General features: G+C 41.2%; 1 protein-coding gene across 1 annotated transcript in view; it reads right to left on the bottom strand.

Moving 5' to 3' along the window:
• The window catches only part of SDHAF4 (succinate dehydrogenase complex assembly factor 4), a 30,627-nt gene extending 6,600 nt beyond the window's left edge, over nucleotides 1-24,027 (bottom strand). The window contains 2 exon segments of the mRNA NM_001077128.2: nucleotides 1,092-1,238; nucleotides 23,927-24,027. Coding sequence (NP_001070596.1) covers nucleotides 1,092-1,238; nucleotides 23,927-23,990 — 211 coding nt within the window. The 5' untranslated portion in view covers nucleotides 23,991-24,027.
• Nucleotides 24,028-24,240: the final 213 nt, after the last annotated feature.

Genomic DNA, 24,240 nt, shown 5'->3' with positions numbered 1-24,240 from the left:
CATGAGCCAAAATTTGTACATACTGAATACAAAATAATGTTTGGTCTATCATCCTTCCTCTCTAGCTGCTGCTGCTGCTGCTAAGTCGCATCAGTCATGTCCGACTCTGTGCGACCCCATAGACGGCAACCTACCAGGCTCCCCCATCCCTGGGATTCTCCAGGCAAGAACACTGGAGTGGGTTGCCATCTCCTCCTCCAACGCATGAAAGTGAAAAGTGAAAGTGAAGTCGCTCAGTCGTGTCCAAACCTCAGCGACCCCATGGACTGCAGCCTTCCAGGCTCCTCCGTCCATGGCATTTTCCAGGCAAGAGTACTGGAGTTGGGTGTCATTGCCTTCTCCGTTTCTTTCTAGAAAACCTCTTTATTCTACAAACTTCCCCTTCTTTCCCCAAATCACATGGTTACAGTGAGAACAACCTCTTTCATCTGTGACCCAGGCCCCTGGCCACTGGTTGACTTAGCTGTGGACACCAGATGCAAGCTGGGCCAGTGAGCTTTCTTCTTAAGAAATTTGAAATGAAGACTAAAACTGTATTCTCAGTTTGGTTATTCTCTTGAACTGAGTAGCTGCTGGGAGCAGTTACCTTCTGCCCAGTGGACTCAGAAGGGAGTATGGAGACAGAAAACAGCTCAGTACCACCAGAGACAAGCGGAGGGAGACTATCTGGTTTCCACAGTGCTTAGCCCTGAGGTCCCAGTCTTCCTTCAACGGCCAGCAGCACTACTGCCCTTGAGCCTAACCTGTTCCCTGCACCTTACTAACAACACACCCTACCTTCTGTTAAGGCTGTTTAAATAGGTTTCTGTTATTTGCATCAAAGTAGATCTTAATTCACATAGTTTTTCATGTGAATAATGGAATTGAATACATGAGCAAACATAATCAATCACTGCCAAGGGCCTGTAAAACTCTTTTTAAAACCCATACATATTGATGGTCAATACAGCAATTTTATTCATTGTTGAAATATTCTTTATTACTGCTAATGAAGAATTATAAACAGTAATATGTGTCTTTAATTTTTTTCTCAGTAACAGAAACACTTTCTTTGAGACCTCAAAAATTGAGAGGAGTTTAACTATACTCACTTGTCAGTGGTTCCTTCTCTAAACTGGAATCTTCTGGCGCATCAAAACGACCTTCTGGTAACTTTGGCTTCTTAAGAGGTTGTTTGCTAGGTTCAGGTTTTCCTCCTTGAGAACTTATTTTCCTCAAATTACACAGAAGGGGTGATCCTGGCAGAGGGAAGACAGTGAAAAAACAGAAGCTGTTCATTTATTCTACTCCAAAATTTAATACTTTTAATTACTTGTTTTAACCTTATACATTCACATTTATCAAAATTTAAAAATACAAAAGGAAATATAGTGACAATTCTTCCTTTTGCCCCTATCTTTCAGACAGCCAGTTTCCTTCTTTGGAGGCAACCGATGCTATCAATTTGAAAAGAAGAGCTGTGAAATAAGCTAATCACTATCAAAATTGTAAAAACTATTTTGATTCCTATTTGAAACAATGCCCAAAATACCAAGAATCAGGTCACTAAGAGTAACTAAGTAGTAGGAACTTTTAAATGATAATACTTAGTATTTAAATTTCAAGATGTCACAAGGAATTGTATTTAGGACTCTTAAATTCTAATAATGGTCCTCTTTTTCTGTAAATTAAACATTTTTAAATGTACCAGGCACCTGTTGTTGCTGTTGCTTTAGTCATTAAGTCATGTCTGACTCTTGCGACCCATAGAGTGGAGTCTGCCAGGCTCCTATGTCTATGGGATTCTCCAGGCAAGAATACTGGAATGGGTTGCCATTCCCTTCTCCAGGGGGTCTTCCCAACTCAGGGATCAAACCCATGTCTCCTGCATTGGCAGGTAGATTGTTTACCACCAAGCAACCCACTGGGCACCTGCAATGTATAAATGTGATCACTTTCTATGTTACAATGAGAAAGGTAAGTTTTCAGAATATTCATTGGAAGGACTGATGCTGAAGCTGAAGGTCCAACAGTTTGGCCACCTGATGGGAGGAAGTGACTCATTGGAAAAGACCCTGATGCTGGGACAGACTGGGGGCTGGAGAAGGGGACGACAGAGGATGAGATGGTTGGATGGCATCACCGACTCAATAGTTGGTAATGGACAGGGAGGCCTGGTGTGCTGCAGTCCATGGATTGTAAAGAGATGGACACAACTGAGCGACTGAACCACAACAAAAGTTTTCAGTATTATGGAAGTTATCCAACCCTTATTGAGATAAATCTTCAATGAGGGCAAAACCACTCTGAAAAACAACCTCTGGGATGGCGGGGGGTGGGGGTGGGGTGGGGGGCGGGGCAGGCAGGGTTTCAAGTCTGTGAAGGAATGGTTTTAGAGACTGAGGTGGGTACTAGTTCCAGTCACACCACTGTGGCAGCACTTCAATGGCCCTGAAATAGGGTGAGAACCTAATATTCAGAATCTTTGTGTGGGTTAGGTCAGATGCTGGAAGAGAATTAGGTAGCAAATGGAATTGAGATTGCTAATCAGATGACCCTGATCTAGAGAGACTGTCCTGAACGATCTGAGTGGGTCTACTTTAATCACAAGGGTCCTTAAAAGGGGAAGAGAGAATTAGAAAAGAGAACCAGAGAGGGGGCAGTAGGAGACAGACCTGAAGATGTTGCTGACTCCAATGATGAAGGAAAGGGCCACCAAGACAAGGAAATTGGGCAGCCTCTGGGAGTTGGAAGAGGGAGGAAACGGATTCTCCCCAGGAGCTTCCAGAAGAAACACAACCCTATCACCTTGGTTTCCACACAGAGAGGCCCATTTCAGATTCCTCACCTCCAGAACTGTTAAGGGTTTTTAAGCCACTGAGTGTGTGGTATTTCATTATACCAGTAATAGGAAACTAACTGCTTACTAGTTGTTTGATCTTTGTCAAGTTATTTTCCTTTTTAAAATCCATTTCTTCCCTCTCTAAATTGAAGATAATAGTACCTATCTCATGAGATGACTAAATAGGGCAATTCATTAAAAGCACCTAGCATAGTGACAAATTGTATCTATTATTATTATAGAATTATCTAGAAGCTCCTGGTAGTATTACAAATAATTAGAATTTTCTTTCATTACATATATTTTATTCATTTTCTAACAATCACTACATTATCCTACCCCTGCTTTAAAAAATTATATATATATACATATATATATACACACACACACACAAATATACACACATAAAACTATCTGTATGTATGTATGTATGTGTGTGTGTGTCTGTTTGTGTATACGTATATACCTTCCACAGCCAATTTGGAATTTACATGACTTGTTTGCAAGATTACAAAAAGTTAACATCACAAACTACATTAACAATTTCAAAATAATACACTCTGCATATCCACTGCATGGATCTCAGTGACTGACAACATTGCTGACTCTCTGAATGACCAACTGTAATGCAAATTAAAATTAGTCTTCTTCCTCAATGAAAGGGCCCATAAAATTCAACGAGTAAGAAAATAAATATAGTGAGAATAAGATGGTGGAGGGGTAGGTGGACGTGGAATACATCTCTATCTGTGGAAACATCAAGAATACACCTTCAGACACAGAAGTGCATCAGTCCTTCCAATGAATATTCAGGGTTGATTTCTTTTAGGATGGACTGGTTTGATCTTCTTGCAGGCCAAGAAACTCTCAAGAGTCCTCCAGCACCACAATTTGCAAGCACTAATTCTTTGGAGCTCAGCCTTCTTTATGGTCCAACTCTCACATCCATCATGACTAATGAAAACCATAACTTTGACTACACACGCCTTTGTTGGCAAAGTGACGTCTCCACTTTTTAATATGCTGTCCAGGTTTGTCACAGCTCTTCTTCCAAGGAGTAAGTGCCTTTAATTTTGTGCCTGCAGTCACCGTCTACAGTGATCATGGAACCCAAGAAAATAAAATGTCACTGTTTCCACTTTTTCTTCATCTATTTGCTATGAAATGATGGGACTGGATGCTATGATCTTTTTTTTTGAATGCTGAGTTTTAAGCCAGCTTTTTCACTCTCCTCTTTCACCCTCATCAAGAGGCTCTTTAGTTTCTCTTCACTTTCTACCATTAGAAAGGTATTATCTGCATATCTGAGGTTGTTTACATTTCTCCCAGCAACCTTGATTCCAGCTTATGACTTATTATTCAATCCAGCATTTCGCATGATGTAACTGGCATATAAGTTAAATAAGTAGAGTGACAATATACAGCCTTGATGTACTTCACTCTTGATTTTGAACTAGTCCATTGTTGCATGTCTGGTTCTAACTATTGCTTCTTTACCTGCATATTGCTCTCTGAAGAGACAGTTATGATGGACTGGCAGTACTCAGTTGAGTTCAGTTGCTCAGTCTTGTCTGACTCTTTGCGACCCCATGGACTGCAGCACGCCAGGCCTCCTTGTCCATCACCAACGCCCGGTGTTTACTCAAACTCACGTCCATTGAGTTGGTGGTGCTATCCAACCACCTCATACTCTGTTGTACCCTTCTCCTCCTGCTTTCAGTCTTTCCCAGCATCATGGTCTTTTCAAATCAATCAGCTCTTCGTATCAAGTGGCCAAAATATTGGAGTTTCAGCTTCAGCATCAGTCCTTCCGATGAATATTAAGAACTGATTTCCTTAAGAATGGACTGGTTGGATCTTCCTGCAGTCCAAGGGACTCTCAAGAGTCTTCTCCAACACCACAGTTCAAAAGCATCAATTCTTTGGTGCTCAGTTCTCTTTATATTCCAACTCTCACATCCATACATGACTATTGGAAAAACCATAGCCGTGACTAGATGGACCTTTGTTGGAAAGCAATGTCTCTGCTTTTTAATATGTTGTCTAGATTGGTTGTAACTTTTCTTTAAAGGAGTGTCTTTTAATTTCATGGCTGCAGTTACCATATGCAGTGATATTGGAGCCCCTAAAAATAAAGTCTGCTGTTTCCCCATCTATTTGCCATGAGTAACAGACCAGATGCCGTGATCTTAGTTTTCTGAATGCTGAGCTTTAAGCCAACTTTTTCACTCTCCTCTTTCACTTTCATCAAGAGGCTCTTTAGTTCTTCTTCACTTTCTGCCATAAGGGTGGTGTCATCTGCATATCTGAGGTTATTGATATTTCTCCTGGCAATATTGATTCCAGCTTCTGTTTCATTCAGCCCAGCGTTTCTCATGATGTACTCTGCAGAGAAGTTAAATAAACAGGCTGACAATATACAGCTCTGAGATACTCCTTTTCCTATTTGGAACCAGTCTGTTTTCTAGGTCCAGTTTTAACTGTTGCTGCCTGACCTGCATACAGATTTCTCAAGAGGCAGGTTAGATGGTCTGGTATTCCCATCTCTTTCAGAATTTTCCAGTTTGTGGTGATCCACACAGTCAAAGGCATTGGCACAGTCAAAAAAGCAGAAGTGTTCTGGAACTCTCTTGCTTTTTTGATGATCCAATGGATGTTAGCAATTTGATCTCTGGTTCCTCTGCCTTTTCTAAAACCAGCTTGAACATCTGGAAGTTCATGACTCATGTATTGCTGAAACCTGGCTTGGAGAATTTTGAGCATTACTTTACTAGCATGTGAGATGAGTGAAACTGTGCAGTAGTTTGAGCATTCTTTGGCATTGCCTTTCTTTGGGACTGGAATGAAAACTGACCTTTTCCAGTCCTGTGGCCACTGCTGAGTTTTCCAAATTTGCTGGTTATTGAGTGTAGCACTTCCACAGCATCATCTTTTAGGATTTAAAATAGCTCCACTGGAATTCCTTCACCTCCACCAGCTTTGTAAGGCCCACTTGACTTCGCATTCCAGGATGTCTGGCTCTAGGTGAGTAATCACACCATCATGACTATCTAGGTCATGAAGATCTTTTTTGTATAGGTCTTCTGTGTATTCTTGCCACTTCTTCTTAATATCTTCTGCTTCTGTTAGGTCCATACCATTTCTAATCTTTATCGAGCCCATCTTTGCATGAAATGCTCCCTTGGTATCTCACATTTTTTTTGGAGAGATCTCTAGTGTTTCCCATTCTATTGTTTTCCTCTATTTCTTTGCATTGATCGCTGAGGAAGGCTTTCTTTTTTTTTTTTTTTTTTTTAAACTTTACATAATTATATTAGTTTTGCCAACTATCAAAATGAATCCGCCACAGGTATACATGTGTTCCCCATCCTGAACCCTCCTCCCTCCCCATACCATCCCTCTGGGTCGTCCCAGTGCACTAGCCCCAAGCATCCAGTATCGTGCATCGAACCTGGACTGGCATCTCGTTTCATACATGATATTTTACATGTTTCAATGCCATTCTCCCAAATCTTCCCACCCTCTCCCTCTCCCATAGAGTCCATAAGACTGTTCTATACATCAATGTCTCTTTTGCTGTCTTGTACACAGGGTTATTGTTACCATCTTTCTAAATTCCATATATATGCGTTATTATACTGTATTGGTGTTTTTCCTTCTGGCTTACTTCACTCTGTATAATAGGCTCCAGTTTCATCCACCTCATTAGAACTGATTCAAATGTTTTCTTTTTAATGGCTGAGTAATACTCCATTGTGTATATGTACCACAGCTTTCTTATCCATTCATCTGCTGATGGACATCTAGGTTGCTTCCATGTCCTGGCTATTATAAACAATGCTGCGATGAACATTGGGGTACACGTGTCTCTTTCCCTTCTGGTTTCCTCAGTGTGTATGCCCAGCAGTGGGATTGCTGGATCATAAGGCAGTTCTATTTCCAGTTTTTTAAGGAATCTCCACACTGTTTTCCATAGTGGCTGTACTAGTCTGCATTCCCACCAACAGTGTAAGAGGGTTCCCTTTTCTCCACACCCTCTCCAGCATTTATTATTTGTAGACTTTTGGATCGCAGCCATTCTGACTGGTGTGAAATGGTACCTCATAGTGGTTTTTATTTGCATTTCTCTGATGATGAGTGATGTTGAGCATCTTTTCATGTGTTTGTTAACCATCTGTATGTCTTCTTTGGAGAAATGTCTATTTAGTTCTTTGGCCCATTTTTTGATTGGGTCATTTATTTTTCTGGAGTTGAGCTGTAGAAGTTGCTTGTATATTTTTGAGATTAGTTGTCAGTTGTTTCATTTGCTATTATTTTCTCCCATTCTGAAGGCTGTCTTTTCACCTTGCTAATAGTTTCCTTTGATGTGCAGAAGCTTTTAAGGTTAATTAGGTCCCATTTGTTTATTTTTGCTTTTATTTCCAATATTCTGGGAGGTGGGTCATAGAGGATCCTGCTGTGAAACAGGCCAATATCACTGATGAACATAGATGCAAAAATCCTTAACAGAATTCTAGCAATCAGAATCCAACAACACATTAAAAAGATCATACATCATGACCAAGTGGGCTTTATCCCAGGGATGCAAGGATTCTTCAATATCCACAAATCAATCAATGTAATACACCACATTAACAAATTGAAAAATAAAAACCATATGATTATCTCAATAGATGCAGAGAAAGCCTTTGACAAAATTCAACACCCATTTATGATAAAAACTCTCCAGATAGCAGGAATAGAAGGAACATACCTCAACATAATAAAAGCTATATATGACAAACCCACAGCAAACATTATCCTCAATGAGGAAGGCTTTCTTATCTCTCCTTGGTATTCTTTGGAACTCTGCATTCAGATGGGCATATCTTTCCTTTTCTCCTTTGCTTTTGGCTTCTCTTCTTTTCACAGGTATTTGTAAGGCCTCCTCAGACAGCCATTTTGCTTTTTTGCATTTCTTTTTCTTGGTGATGGTCTTGATCCTTGTCTCCTGTACAAGGTCATGAACCTCTGTCCACAGTTCATCAGGCACTGTGTCTGTCAGATTTAGTCCCTTAAATCTATTTCTTACTTCCACTGTATAATTGTAAGGGATTTGATTTAGGTCATACCTGAGTGGTCTAGTGGTTTCCCCCACTTTCTTCAATTTCAGTCTGATTTTGGCAATAAGGAGTTCATGATCTGAGCCACAGTCAGCTCCCGGTTGTGTTTCTGCTGACTGTATAGAGCTTCTCCACCTTTGGCTGCAAAGAATATAATCAGTCTGATTTCAGTATTGACCATCTGGTGGTGTATATGTGTAGAGTCTTCTCTTGTGTTGTTGGAAGAGGGTGTTTGCTATGACCAGTGCATTCTCTTGGCAGAACTCTATTAGTCTTTGTCCTGCTTCACTCTGTACTCCAAGGCCAAACTTGCCTGTTACTCCAGATGTTTCTTAACTTCCTACTTTTGCATTCCAGTCTCCTATAATGAAAAGGACATCTTTTTTGGGTGTTTGTTAGTTCTAGTAGGTCTTGTAGGTCCTTATAGAACTGTTCATCTTCTTCATATTACTGGTTAGGGCATAGACTTGGGTTACCATGCTATTGAATGGTTTGCCTTGGAAAAGAACCAAGATCATTCTGTCGCTTTTGAGATTGCGTTCAAGTACTGCACTTCGCACTCTTTTGTTGACTATGATGGCTACTCCATTTCTTTTACAGGATTCTTGCCCACAATAGTAGATATAATTTAACTCAGGTCATCTCAGTTAAATTCACCCATTCCAGCCCATTTTAGTCCGCTGATTCCTAAAATGTTAATGTTCACTCTTGCCATCTCCTGTTTGACCACTTCCAATTTGCCTTGATTCATGGACCTATGCCTTGATTCCAGGTTCCTATGCAATATTACTTTTTACAGCATTGGATCTTGCTTCCATCACCAGTCACATCCACAACCAGGCGTTGTCTTTGCTTTGGCTCCATCTCTTCATTCTTTCTGGAGTTACTTCTCTGCTGATCTCCAGAAGCATATTGGGCACCTACCAACCTGGGGAGTTCATCTTTCAGTGTCCTATCTTTTTGCCTTTCATACTGTTCATGGATGGGATTCTCAAGGCAGGAATACTGAAGTGGTTTGCCATTTCCTTGTTCAGTGGACCACATTTTGTCAGAACTCTCCACCATGACCTATCTGTCCTGGGTGGCCCTACACGGCATGGCTCATAGTTTCATTGAGTTAGACAAGGCTGTGGTCCACATGATTAGATTGGTTAGTTTTCTGTGATTGTGGTTTTCAGTCTGGTAGTACTAGGAATTCTTTTTTTTTTTTTTTTTAAATAGAGCTCTTTGTAACTCCAATTCTAATAATACCTTTTAGAATTAGAGATATCTCACATGTATAATGTGTACACGGACATAAACAAGCTAGAGAATTTCTCACAGTTTGTTGTGATCGAGTCACAGGCTTTAGTGTAGTCAATGAAGTATAAGTAGATGTTTTTCTGGAACTCCCTTGCTTTTTCCATGATTTAACGAATGTTGGCAATTTGATCTGTGGTTCCTCTGCTTCTTCAAAACCCAGCTTATACATCTGGAAGTTCTTGGTTTATGTACTGCTGAAGCTTAACTTGAAGGATTTTGAGCATTACCTTGCTAGCATGTGAAATCAGAGCAAACATATGGTAGTTTGAGCATTCTTTGGCATTGCCCTTCTCTGGGACTGGAATGAAAACTGATCTTTGCCAGTCCCGTGGCCACTACTGAGTTTTCCAAATTTGCTGGCATATTTAGTGTAGCATGTTTACAGCATCATGTTTTAGGATTTTAAATACCTCAGCTGGAATTGTGTCACCTCCATTAGCTTGTTTGTAGTGATGCTTCCTAAGGCCCGCTTGATTTCACTGCAGAATGCCTGGCTCTAGGTGAGTGACTCTACCATATAGTTATCTGGGTCATTAATAATTTTCTTATATAGTTCTTCTGTGTATTCTTTCCATCACTTCTTAATCTCTTCTGCTTCTGTTATTAATAGTTCTTTACCATTTCTTTTATCATGTCCATCCTTGTAAGAAATGTTCCCTTGGTATCTCTAATTTTCCTGAATAGATCTCTAGTCTTTCCCATTCTATGGTTTTCCTCTATTTCTTTGAATTATTCACTGAAGAATGCCTTCTTATCTCTCCTTGCTGTTCTCTGGAACTGTGCATTCTGTTGGATGTATCTTTCCCTTGCCTTTCACTTCTCCTTTCTGCAGCTATTTGTAAAGCCTCCTCAGACAACCATTTTGCCTTCCTGCATTTCTTTTTCTTGGGATGGTTTTGTTCACTGCCTCCTCTACAATGTTACAAACCTCTGTCCATAGTTCTGAAGGCAATGGGTCTACCTCAACATCTAATCTCTTGAGCCTAATTGTCACCTCCACTGTATAAGCATAAGGATTTTATTTAGGTCACCTGAATGGTCTAGTGATTTTCCCTACTTTCTTCAATTGAAGCCTGAATTTTCAATAAGGTAGGGAAGGAAATGGCAACCCACTCCAATATTCTTGTCTGGAGAATTCCATGGAGAGAAGAGCCTGGTGTACTACAGTTCATGGGGTCACAAAAATTTGGACACAACTGACTGACTTAACACACTTTGAAATAAGGAGCTCATGAACTGAACCACAGTCAGCTCCAGGTCTTGTTTTTGGTAAGTGTATGCTGCTGCTGCTGCTGCTGAATCGCTTCAGTTGTGTCCGACTCTGTGTGGCCCCATAGACGGAAGCCCACCAGGCTTCCCCGTCCCTGGGATTTTCCAGGCAAGAACACTGGAGTGTCCTTCTCCAATGCATGAAAGTGAAAAGTGAAAGGGAAGTCGCTCAGTCGTGTCCGACTCTTAGCGACCCCATGGACTACAGCCTACCAGGCTCCTCCATCCATGGGATTTTCCAGGCAAGAGTACTGGAGTGGGGTGCCATTGCCTTCTCCGTTGGTAAGTGTATGGTATGTTTCAAATTTTCTATAATTTCAGAAGCATTTATGCAAAAATAAAAATGGCACAAAATCCCTGGCTATCAAGTATAACACAGACAAAACCTGAAGCTAAAATTTTGCTTCTTAAACGATGCAGATATACGACAGTAAACAATAAAAGTAATATTATGCCTTAGGTGCCAATGTGCCAGGCACTGTGTTAGGAGCTGGAAAAAATGTCAACTTATTTGTATGAGTATAATTGCGATTTATAATAATTCTGTTTAGCATGAACATGATCATTTTCTGGAAAAGTGACACTGGGCAGATGTGGTAGAGACTGTGCAGTGTGTCCAGCAGCCGAGCTGCTTTCTACCCTTCCAATGAGTTCCAGAATGCCCACTCCCACTGTCTGTGATCAAGCTTAGCAACAGGCCACTCACTTAGGGATCACATATCCCAGCCTTCCCTGTAGCCAAGCAGCCACATGTCCAAGTTGTGGCCAGTGGGCTGGGTTAGGAAAAACATGTGCAAATTTTAGGCCACCTCAATTTTGCAACAAATCAATTGCCCTGGATTTCTTTTTCCATTCCCTTAGACTGTAATGTGGACAGTGCAGTGACCCGCCTGTAATGGTTACAAGGAAAAGCCAAAAGATCAGATTTCTCAAGGTGCTCTCAGACACGGAACCATAAACAGAACCATTTTTGTATCAGGTAGACGTGTGACAAAATGCAGAGGAAAAGAACTTCTCTAATTTTTGCACAGTACATGATTAGACAGGACACTGGGCTCCTTTACAGAAATGAGGAAATTCATCATAAAGCTCACATCTTCTTTTTCAAGGGATGCTTTGGCCTTATCCAAAGCCTATTTACAATTGTGTCTATAAGAACATTACAGGCAAGAAGATGACTTTCTAAGAGAACTAATAAAAGCAAAGGGAAAGAGTAAATTGTCACTAAAAAATAAAAATTACTTTTCAAAACTTCTGTTCTAGCAATTTGATAGAGATGCCCAAACCCTACAGCCAAAATCATCCAAAAAGGTTAAAAATATATATATATATATGTGTGTGTGTGTGTGTGTGTGTGTGTGTGTGTATACACATACACACAAAAAAACATTCCTAAATCCGAGAAAGAAATGTTAAGAAAGGAAATAATGATTAAGAGTATCAAAGCATTCCTGTAAGATAGAGTTAAGCTGGTATATAACCTGGGTCTTTCTCCCCTAGAGTTTAGTGTACAGAGGTCTCAGGACAGCTGGGAGAGCACAGTTTTTTGAACCCAAGCAAAATAAAAAGCCTACTAGAGGCCAGAACCCAGGAAGGGTCATGCACTGAGTAAAGAGAGTGATTTGGAAGATTTTTAAACGTGCATATAACTACCTGGGGAAGATCTTATTAAAATGCAGATTCTTAATAGGTTTGGTATGACCTAAGAGTCTGCATTTTAACAAGTTCCAAGGTGATGCTCCCGTTGCTGGTCCAAAGAGCAAGGGACTAGAAGACAAATTCTTGTTAATGAACACCTTTGTTCTGTGTAACGATGTTAAAAAGGGAGCCCCTCTTGATATTTTGAAGCCACTGGTTGACCATATCTGTGTTTATCTCAGATTACACACTATGTGCAAGGTTCAAAGACCCTCAGGGGAGCATCTTTCTATAAAGTGGATTAAAGTCTGAAGTTGAAGTGCTTTCACACACATGGCAGAAGCAAATCCTCTGAGGACAAATAGTTTTTCAATTCACGTCTTATGGAAGTCTCAAAGAGGGAATACCAATAAAACATTCAAGGAAACAAGCTATTATATGCCAAATCAACAAACAACAGAGCTAGGACCATAAAGATCTATACACTGAAATCAAAATTAAAATAAGTAATACATTTAAGGAAATAAAAATGGAGCCAAAGAGAAAAATGAGTAAGAGACTGTGAATTCACTAGGCCAATAATTAAACAAACAAACAAACAAAAAAACCCCAACCCCCAACAACCACAAATTTAAAGTTCAATAAAAGGCCTAAATAGCAGAATAGATACAGCTGAAAAGACTTAGTGGCCCAGAATAAAGTTCTGAAGAAATTATACAGAAAAAAGCATAGCAACAAGGAGACAAAAATAACACAAGTGATGTTAAAATACTTGGAGGATAAAATGAGGGCTAACAAATGTTTGTTTAATCATAGTTCCAGAAGGAAATAATGAAAAGACCAGGAGACGTCCAACAGACAGGAATCTTCAGATGTAGGAAACACAGAGAGCAGCAAGTAAAAAGAAAAATTAAATAAGTACGATGAAGAAGCCAACATCAAAGGAAGATATAAAAAGTAGCTAGGTAAAGCAGAGATTACTAATAAAGGAACAAACATTAGACAAGAGGACCTCCCAATAGCTATAAAGAAAGCCAGAAGAGATAGAGCTGTGAGACAATGATACGTTTATTGAAACAACCTTGCAAGAACGAGAGAAATAAACCATATTTTCAGATTAAAAATAAAATACATGCTTAAAAAAAAAAGCACTGAGAAACTTTATCACAAGACTATTACCAAAGGGAACTTCTAAACAATGTACTGTAAGAAACTGATTCAAGAAGTAAAGTGTGAGATAAAAAGAGAAAAATAGAAGTTTTAAACATTGACTATATAAAAATGTAATATGTTGATTTGTGTTACTACACAATTCTACCCTAACATATACACAAGAAAACATACAGACACACACACACACCCCTAAAAGGCTGAACAACAGAGTAGGAGGGTGAATAAATTCAAAGCGTTTCTAAGCTTTGTACTGTTTAGGAGGAACATGAAGATATTAATTAACTTCAACTTCCTCAAGCATGCATTCAGATTTCAAGAGTAACCGATAAAAAGCAATGTGTATCTTTGAAATCACAGAGGAAAAAAATGAAAGAAGAAAACATTTAATTGAAAGTATGACAAATAGAAGGTACAAAGAATGAGATGGCAGAAATAAGGTCAATTTTATCAGTTAATATACAGTAAGTCCCCTATATACAAAAGAGTTCCAGTCTGAGAGTGTTGGTAAGTCCTACTTGTTCGTAAGTCCAACAGAGATCAGCTGGTAAAGAATCCACCTGCAATGCAAGACATGATTCCTGGGTTAGGAAGATCCCCTGGAGAAGGGATAGGCTACCCACTCTAGTATTCTTGGGCCCCCCAGGTGGCTCAGATGGTAAAGAATCCACCCACAGTGTGGGAGACCTGGGTTCAATCCCTGAGTTGGGAAGATCTCCTGGAGGAGGGCATGGCAACCTACTCCAGTATTCTTGCCTGAGGAATCCCCATGGACAGAGGAGCCTGGTGGGCTAGTCCATGAGGTTGCAAAGAGTTGAACACACTGACATGAGTCAGTGACTAAGCACAACATACAGTAAGTCCCCTACATACCAAAGTTCCAGTCCGAGAATGTTTGTTAAGTCCTACTTGTTTGTAAGTCCAACAAAATTAGTCTTCCCTTGTTAAAGGTAGCTCAGTTGGTAAAGAATCCACCTGTAATGCAGAAGCCCCCAGTTTGATTCCTGGGTCGGGAACATCCCCTGGAGAAGGGATAGGCTATCCACTCCAGTATTCTTGGGCTTCCTCTGTGGCCCAGCTGGTAAAGAATCCGCCTGCAATGTGGGAGACCTGGGTTCAATCGCTAGGTTGGGAAGATCCCCTGGAGAAGAGAAAGGCTACCCACTGGAGAATTTCATGGGGCTGTATAGTCCATGGGGTCGCAAAGAGTTGGACACAACTAAGCAACTTTCAGTTTTCACCCAACTATCACAGTGGGCTATATAGTACTGTACTATAAGTTTATAAAACTTCTCACAAAAATAATACATAAAAAACAAACACAAAAATAAAACATTTTTAATCTTATGGTACAATACCTTGAAAAGTATAGTATGACAGCTCAACAACTGTCATACAAGGGCTGGCATCAAGTGAAAGGCAAGAGTTACTAACTGGAGGAAGGAGAGGAGGTGGAAGATGGTAGAGCTGAAGAATCATCAGCAATAGATGCAGGGCAAGCTGCAATTTCAATCTCACCCAACGCAGATGGAACACACATTCACATCTTTGAAAGTTCACAACCTAAATATTTAGATGTAGGTGACTTATAGTGATTGCAAATGGATTGACCTCTCCAGTTAAAAGGTATATACTATCAGACTTCAAAATAAAAATTCACCAAAATCTAGTCTTATACTGTTTATATATAAGAGAATTATCATGATTCCAGTGTTATCTGTTGGATATTCCAGGCAAGAATGCTGGTGTGGGTTGCCATGCCCTTCTCCAAGAGATCTTCCCAACCCAGGAATCAAACTTGAGTCTCTGAAGTCTCCTGCGCTGCAGGCGACTTTATTCCTGGTAGAATAAAGAGTTAAATACAAAAAAGCCAAACTATACCCCACGCCCAAGGAGCCGTGGCTGCGCGGGCACAGGAGGGCCTAGAGGAGCTACCCCACATTGAAGGTCAGTAAGGGCGGTGGTGAGGAGATACCCCTTGTCAAGGTTAGGAGCAGCGGCTGTGCTTTGCTGGAGCAGCCGTGAAGAGATACCCCACGCCCAAGGTAAGAGAAACCCAAGTAAGACGGTAGGTGTTGTGAGAGGGCATCAGAGGGCAGACACACTGAAACCATACTCACAGAAAACTAGTCAATCTAATCACACTATGACCACAGCTTTGTCTAACTCAATGAAACTAAGCCATGCCTGTGGGGCAACCCAAGATGGGAAGGTCATGGTGGAGAGATCTGACAGAATATGGTCCACTGGAGAAGGGAATGGCAAACCACTTCAGTATTCTTGCCTTGAGAACCCCATGAACAGTATGAAAAGGCAAAATGATAGGATACTGAAAGAGGAACTCCCCAGGTCAGTAGGTGCCCAATATGCTACTGGACATCAGTGGAGAAATAATTCCAGAAAGAATGAAGGGATGGAGCCAAAGCAAAAACAATTTGGATGTGACGGGCAATAGAAGCAAGGTCCGATGCTGTAAAGAGCAATACTGCATAGGAACCTGGAATGTCAGGTCTATGAATAAAGGCAAATTGCAAGTGGTCAAACAAGAGATGGCAAGAGTGAATGTCGACATTCTAGGAATCAGCGAACTAAAATGGACTGGAATGGGTGACTTTAACTCAGATGACCATTATATCTACTACTGCAGGCAGGAATCCATCAGAAGAAATGGAGTAGCCATCATGGTCAACAAAAGAGTCCGAAATGCAGTACTTGGATGCAATCTCAAAAACAACAGAATGATCTCTGTTCGTTTCCAAGGCAAACCATTCAATATCACAGTAATCCAAGTCTATGCCTCAATCAGTGACACTGAAGAAGCTGAAGTTGAACAGTTCTATGAAGACCTACAAGACCTTTTAGAACTAACACCCAAAAAAGATGTCCTTTTCATTATAGGGGACTGGAATGCAAAAGCAGGAAGTCAAGAGACACCTGGGAGTAACAGGCAAATTTGGCCTTGGAATACGGAATGAAGCAAGGCAAAGACTAATAGAGTTTTGCTAAGAAAATGCACTGGTCATAACACCCTCTTCCAACAACACAAGAGAAGACTCTATACATGGACATCACCAGATGGTCAACACTGAAATCAGACTGATTATATTCTTTGCAGCCAAAGATGGAGAAGCTCTATACAGTCAGCAAAAACAAGACAGGGAGCTGACTGTGGCTCAGACCATGAACTCCTTATTGCCAAATTCAGACTGATAATGAAGAAAGTAGGGAAAACCACTAGACCATTCAGGTATGACCTAAATCAAATCCCTTATGATTATACAGTGGAAGTGAGAAATAGATTTAAGGGCCTATATCTGAGAGATAGAGTGCATGATGGACTATGGAATGAAGTTCGTGACATTGTACAGGAGACAGGGATCAAGACCATCCCCATGGAAAAGAAATGCAAAAAAGCAAAATGGCTGTCTGGGGAGGCCTTACAAATAGCTGTGAACAGAAGAGAAGCAAAAAGCAAAGGAGAAAAGGAAAGATATAAGCATCCGAATGCAGAGTTCCAAACAATAGCAAGAAGAGATAAGAAAGCCTTCCTCAGCAATCAATGCAAAAAAATAGAGGAAAACAAGAGAATGGGAAAGACTAGAGATCTCTTCAAGAAAATGAGAGATACCAAGGGAACATTTCATGCAAAGATGGGCACGATAAAGGACAGAAATGGTATGGACCTAACAGAAGCAGAAAATATTAAGAAGAGATGACAAGAATACACAGAAGACCTGTACAAAACAGATCTTCACGACCCGGATAATCATGATGGTGTGATCACTGACCTAGAGCCAGACGTCCTGGAATGTGAAGTCATGTGGGCCTTAGAAAGCATCACTACGAACAAAATTAGTGGAGGTGATGGAATTCCAGTTGAGCTATTTCAAATCCTGAAAGATGATGCTGTGAAAGTGCTGCACTCAATATGCCAGCAAACTTGGAAAACTCAGAAGTGGCCACAGGACTGGAAAAGGTCAGTTTTCATTCCAATCCCAAAGAAAGGCAATGCCAAAGAATGCTCAAACTACCGCACAATTGCACTCATCTCACATGCTAGTAAAGTAATGCTCAAAATTCTCCAAGCCAGGCTTCAGCAATATGTGAACCGTGAACTTCCAGATGTTCAAGCTGGTTTTAGAAAAGGCAGAGGAACCAGAGATCAAATTGCCAACATCCGCTGGATCATGGAAAAAGCAAGCGAGTTCTAGAAAAACATCTATTTCTGCTTTATTGACTATGCCAAAGCCTTTGACTGTGTGGATCACAATAAACTGTGGAAAATTCTGAAAGAGATGGGAATACCAGACCACCTGACCTGCCTCTTGAGAAATTTGTATGCAGGTCAGGAAGCAACAGTTAGAACCGAACATGGAACAACAGACTGGTTCCAAATAGGAAAAGGAGTACATCAAGGCTGTATATTGTCACCCTGCTTATTTAACTTGTATGCAGAGTACATCATGAGAAACACTGGATTGGAAGAAGCACAAGCTGGAGTCAAGATTGCCGGGAGAAATATCAATAACGTCAGATATGCAGATGATACCACCCTTATGGCAGAAAGTGAAGAGGAACTAAAAAGCCTCTTGATGAAAGTGAAAGTGGAGAGTGAAAAAGTTGTCTTAAAGCTCAACATTCAGAAAACGAAGATCATGGCATCCGCCCCATCACTTCATGGGAAATAGATGGGGAAACAGTGGAAACAGTGTCAGATTTTAGTTTTGGGGGCTCCAAAATCACTGCAGATGGTGACTGCAGCTATGAAATTAAAAGATGCTTACTCCTTGGAAGGAAAGTTATGACCAACCTAGATAGCATATTCAAAAGCAGAGACATTACTTTGCCAGCAAAGGTTCGTCTAGTCAAGGCTATGGTTTTTCCTGTGGTCATGTATGGATGTGAGAGTTGGACTGTGAAGAAGGCTGAGCGCCGAAGAATTGATGCTTTTGAACTGTGGTGTTGGAGAAGACTCTTGAGAGTCCCTTGGACTGCAAGGAGATCCAACCAGTCCATTCTGAAGGAGATCAGCCCTGGGATTTCTTTGGAAGGAATGAGGTTAAAGCTGAAACTCCAGTACTGTGGCCACCTCATGTGAAGAGTTGACTCATTGGAAAAGACTCTGATGCTGGGAGGGATTGGGGGCAGGAGGAAAAGGGGACGACAGAGGATGAGATGGCTGGATGGCATCACTGACTTGATGGACCTGAGTCTGGGTGAACGCCGGGAGTTGGTGATGGACAGGGAGGCCTGGCGTGCTGCGATTCATGGAGTCGCAAAGAGTCAGACATGACTGAGCAACTGAACTGAACTGAGTATAAAACAGGTGGTATTGTAGTCATGGAAAAAGGCATTAGAAAACTGTGCATCTACTGATAGACCTTTAAGGAGAAAATATAGGAGAATATCTTTATAACCTTAGGGTTGTGAAGGCTTTCTTACAGAAGACTACTGATAATAAACAAAAGTATCAAAACAAGAAGATAACATTACAAATCTGTTAACCAAAAGCGCCACCTGGGAAGCTCACATAGCCCACATAGAGCAAAAGTTAGAACTTTATGCCTATATATTTAAAGTATACAAAATGAACACTTTCCCAGGAAAATTCATCAAAACTTAATTAAGAAGAGAAAATCTGATAAAAAAAACCCACAATAATCATTACAGAAATTAAACTAGTAATTTAACATCTTCAGTTCAGTTCAGTTCAGTCATTCAGTCGTGTCCGACTCTTTGCGACCCCATGAATCACAGCACGCTAGGCCTCCCTGTCCATCACCAACTCCCGGAGTTCACTCAGACTCACGTCCATCGAGTCAGTGACGCCATCCAGCCATCTCATCCTCTGTCGTCCCCCTTCTCCTCCTGCCCCCAATCCCTCCCAGCATCAGAGTCTTTTCCAGATTTAAAATCCTACCTCACACCAAAGGGCAGGTCCAGATAGTTTTCCATGTAAACTGTAACAAACACTCAAGGAATGGCTTATTTCAATCTTAAAGAAAAGGACTAAAATACTCTTGAATTCATTGTAACAGGCTAGAATAACTTTAATTTCAAAACCAGCAAAGGAAATTTTAAGAGAAGAAAACTACAGGGCAGTTTTTGAACACAATATCAGCACACCACACCCAATATTATAGTAACATAATCATCCGGATACATCTGAATATTTTCTAGGAATCCGAGTTAATTAGCACAGAAAAATCTGTAATTCACCAACCCACTGTATTAAACAAGAAAAATGAATTAAAAACAAGATGAAGAAAAGTGAATTTTTCAAGATTTCTTTTGTCTTAAAAAAACAGATAACTACATAAACAAATAAACAAAACCCCAATCCTTCTAGAAACTGGCAAGAAACTTCATTAACCTAATAAAGGGCACATCTACAGCTAATGTTGCATGTTAAAATATGAACATATTCCCTTTATAATTATGAACAAGATAAGTATGCCTATCACCACTTCTAGTCAACAGTGTATGTACTGAAAAACCTAACCAAGAACAGAAAAACAAGAGAAAATAAAAAGATATAAAGATTGGAAAGGGAGAAATAGATTTTCATTATTTGCAGGCAATATTTGTGTCTATCCAGCACCACCCCACCAAAATCTGCAAATAAATTATTGAAATTAATAAAGTAATTTACCCAGGTTACCAGATACAAAATCAGTAAAGTCAACTGCGTTTCCATACATAAGCAGCAATTAGAAAATAATAATCTTAGAAAATACTGAGCAGTTGTAACCAAATTCCAGCAGAAACTTTTTAAAAAGAATTTTATATGGAAGCAGATATCCAAGAATAGCCAAGACACTTCTGAAAAACATGAAAGGACTTACCCTACTAAATATTAAGAGTTGTTACAAAACTATGGATATTAAGATAGGTATTACATCACAGGAACAAACAGATCAATGACACGGAAAAGAGAGCCAAGAAATAAACCCAGGTGTCCATGCATATGTAAGACAGCTGCATTTCATCGGAGGGTGGGGGGAAGTCCAACATAACAGACACGGGACAACTGGTTACTGACAGGAGGAAAAAGTGAAATCAGTTTCCTGCTTCACGCCATGCATGAAAATAAATTCCTGGAATAAAGAGATCAATACAAAAAAGCTAAACTATAGACCTTTAAGGAGAAAATATAGGAGAGAGAATATCTTTATGACCTTAGGGTTGGGAAGGCTTTCTTTCAGAAGACTACAAAGCACTGATAATAAACAAAAGTATCAAGACAAGAAGATAGCATTATAAATTTGTTTACCAAAAGATACCTTTCCTTTGAAGCTCTGTAATTGTACAATCGGATTCATAATTTTATTCTATCTTCTGCTGAAGATAATTTTATTTTAAATTTTATTTTTGGCTGTGCTGGGTCTTCTTGCTATTTGGGCTTTTGTCTAGTTGCAGCAAGTAGGGGCTACTCTTTAGTTGTGGTGCAGAGGCGTATCACTGCAGAGCCTTCTCCTGTTGGTGAGCACAGGGTGCATGGGCTCAGTGGTTGAGTTCACTGGCCCTTGGGCACAGGCTCAAAAGCTGTGGTGCACAGGCTTAGCTGCTCTATAGCATTTGGGATCTTCCTGGACCAGGGATCGAACCTGTGTCTCCTGCACTGGCAGGCTAATTCTTCACCACTGAGCACTAGGGAAGCTCTGAAGATAATTTTTTTAGAAAGACACCATAAGAGTGACAAAAACAGCTCACAACCTAGCTTATACAGCTGATATCTTAAGTGACATCATCTTGGGCTACACAGTTCCTCCAGTCTTTCCGCCGACCCTACCCAGGACTGTATGGGGTAAATTGCTCTCTGTTGTCAAGGGCTCAGCAGTTAATAGATACTGTTAAATAATCATTAGGATCAGGTAACCTCTAAACTGTTAGTCCCCTTAAACAAGGATGAAAACCTTAGCTGACATATTCCCAGCCACCACAACACCTTCTACCTTCATATGCTGCTGTGCTGTGCTTAATTGCTCAGTCGTGTCCTCTTTCTGACCCCATGGCTCCTCTGTCCATAGGGATTCTCCAGGCAAGACTACTGGAGTGGGTAGCCATCCCCTTCTTCAGATCTTCCCAACCCAGAAATCAAACCCAGGTCTCCCACATTGTGGGCAGATTTTTTACTATCTGAGCCACCAGGGAGGCCCAAGTGGGTTACTACTCAAGTGGGTAGCCTATCCCTTTTCCAGGGAAATTTCCCAACCCATGAATTGAACCAGGGTCCCCTGCATTGCAAGCGGGTTCTTTACCAGCTGAGCTACCAGGGAAGCCCACATACCTTCACACCCTAGGTTAACTATAAAACTGTCCCACTGGCCCCTTGGCAGTGTGAAGTACAGCTGCTAATGGTTCCTGATGGCTGTCTGCCTGATCCCAGCCTATAAGTCACCCTATGATAAACTGACCCACTGATTATATGAACCTCCCTGCCTCGCTTTTTCAGTCTCAAGATGCCTTCTCAGTTCAGTAAGCACTTGTCATTCCTGCCATCCTCAAACAGAGCTATTTGCCACACTTATGCAACTTAAAAAAGGCATAGAGGTCAAATATATGTAAAGAATATAGATAAGAAAGACAAACAATCCCAATAAAATGAAGATATATTTCACCAGAAAAATAAAAAAAACTTTTGAAAAGATGTTTCATTTCTCTAACCAGAGAAATGCAAAATCATAATGAAATACTATTTCAACACCCTACACACAGACAAAAATTAAATTTTCTGATGCTATCAGATGTTGGCAAGTATTTGGAGCAATAGAAACTCTGATATACTGCTGGCAGAAGTATTAATTGCCAGTAGGAATGAAAAATGCCTTTACGATTTGGCATCACATTGTAAAACTGAACAGGTCTTTACCATACATTCCAGGAATTCAACCTCTTGTGCAAGCGCACCCACAGATGTGTAGCAGCCAAATCTGGTGCTTCCCGAATTACACAATGTCCACTGAGAGGGGGAAAGGAAAAAAGTATGATGTGTGTGTGTTTAACTGCTAAGTTGTGTCCGACTCTCTTGTGACCCCAGGGACTGCCAGGCTCCTCTGTCCATGGGATCTCCCAGGCAAGAATACTAGAGTGGGCTGCCATGTCCTTCTCCTGGGGATTTCTCCCACCCAAGGATGGAACCCACATCTCCTGTTTGGCAGGTGGATTCTTTACCACTGAGCCACCTGGGAAACCCCCTAAAGGTATGATACATTTTCACCATTTACTAATTACAACATCACATAACAATATGGATGGATTTCAGAACAATGTTGTTTGAAAAAATGGTAAAACAAATACAAAAGGCATGAAGTCATTTCTATAAAGTTACACAAGTGCATCAGGAAGCAGCACACAGCTTGGCAATGGAAACATTCTATTTCTTAAACTGGAGAATGGGTTCATAAATGTTGGCTTTGCTTCTTAACTCATAGATGTTGTATAAGTTTTTGATATGAAACATTTCATTGTTGAGCTTTTAACCTCAGTGAAAAAGGGATGTTGAATAAACACAGAGCAAAATTGTATACAGTTATTACTTTGAGGTTTGTATAGCAAGGGGGATTTTACTTTCCATATTATTCATTTCCGGACCATTTACAATTTTTACAATCAACAAGTGGTATGTCTGGGTCATGTACACATTACTATATTCAAAATGGATAACCAAAGACCCATTGTATAGCCCATCGAACTCTATTTAATGTTATGTGCTAGCCTGGATGGGGCAGGAGCAGGTGGTTGGAGAGAGACTGGATACATGTACATGTATGGCTGGGTCCCTTTCCTGCTCACCTGACATTACCACAGCATTGTTAATACGCTACACACCAATACAGAGTAAAAAGTTTAGTCTGAAAAAAATACAAAACAAAAAGCAGTATGTCTGGGGGAGAAATGATGAAAGAAATGAAAACAAGCTATATATAAATGAAAACAAACTATATATATATATGTATGAAAACAAACATCTTGGGCCCTTTAGGATGCCGGCTGGAACTGTTTTCAACTTTCAACTTCTCCAGGATGTCCTAAATTAAAACTATGCTTAGAATATTCAGTGGGTTAAGGTTGTAACATATATCGAGAAAAATTTCCAACAAAAAAGGCTTTAAAAAAAAATGTCTTTTTTACTGAAAGCATGCATACTTTAATAGTCTCCTGGCTTCATCTAATTTTTATTATACTTATTTGCCTTGGCCTACTTTTCCAAAATTCAGTGCTTTTCCGTATTTTGTACTGCAAACTGCCATAAATCCTTTCCAATGTAAATACCCTAGGTACACGACGCGTGCACTGCCTCAGGGCCCACTTTTCGCACCGTGCACGCGCACTAGCGCGCCCTCCAGGACCCGGAACTTCCGCTCCGCCTTGGTGGCCAGAGCGGCGGCCGGCGGAAAGCAGGCCTGCGGCCGGGCGGGACTTGTGACCGTGCCGCTCGGGTTCCATCTGAGCCCGGGCGGGAAGGACCTGCCCGCGCACGAGTCCGATGGCCAGGGAGGCTCTGCGGTCCCCAGGGCCCCAGAGACGGCAGCACACCGCCGCCCGGCCGGACGCGTTTCTCTCGGTGCTTGGGCCTTCGCGACCCTGCCCGCGACCTCGGCCCCAGGCCGGGGCGCCTTACTTGCCGCTCTCCACGCTGTAGCCGGGACGCGGCCCAGCAACGAAGCGAGTCCTAACGCAGCCATGGCGTCCGCTCCCGCGGCGTCCGCAACTGCCTGCCCTGAGGTGTTCGCGGGTCGCGTCGTCCCGGCCCGCCCCGCGACTGGGGCGGGGCCTGCGGTACGGGGGCGGGGCCTGAGGGGGCGGGGCTCTCTCCGGCGCGGAGCTGGCCTCTCTGCAGTCATTCAGTCGTGACCGACTCGTTGCAACCCCGTGAACTGCAGCTTGCCAGGCTTCTCCGTCCATGGAATTCTCCAGGCAAGAATACTGGAGTGC

This window comes from Bos taurus, chromosome 9 (assembly GCF_002263795.3).
Source record: "Bos taurus isolate L1 Dominette 01449 registration number 42190680 breed Hereford chromosome 9, ARS-UCD2.0, whole genome shotgun sequence".
In the NCBI taxonomy this organism is placed as follows: domain Eukaryota; kingdom Metazoa; phylum Chordata; class Mammalia; order Artiodactyla; family Bovidae; genus Bos; species Bos taurus.
The sequence above is the reverse complement of the archived record's forward strand: the minus strand, read 5'-3'. Positions and strand labels throughout refer to the sequence as shown.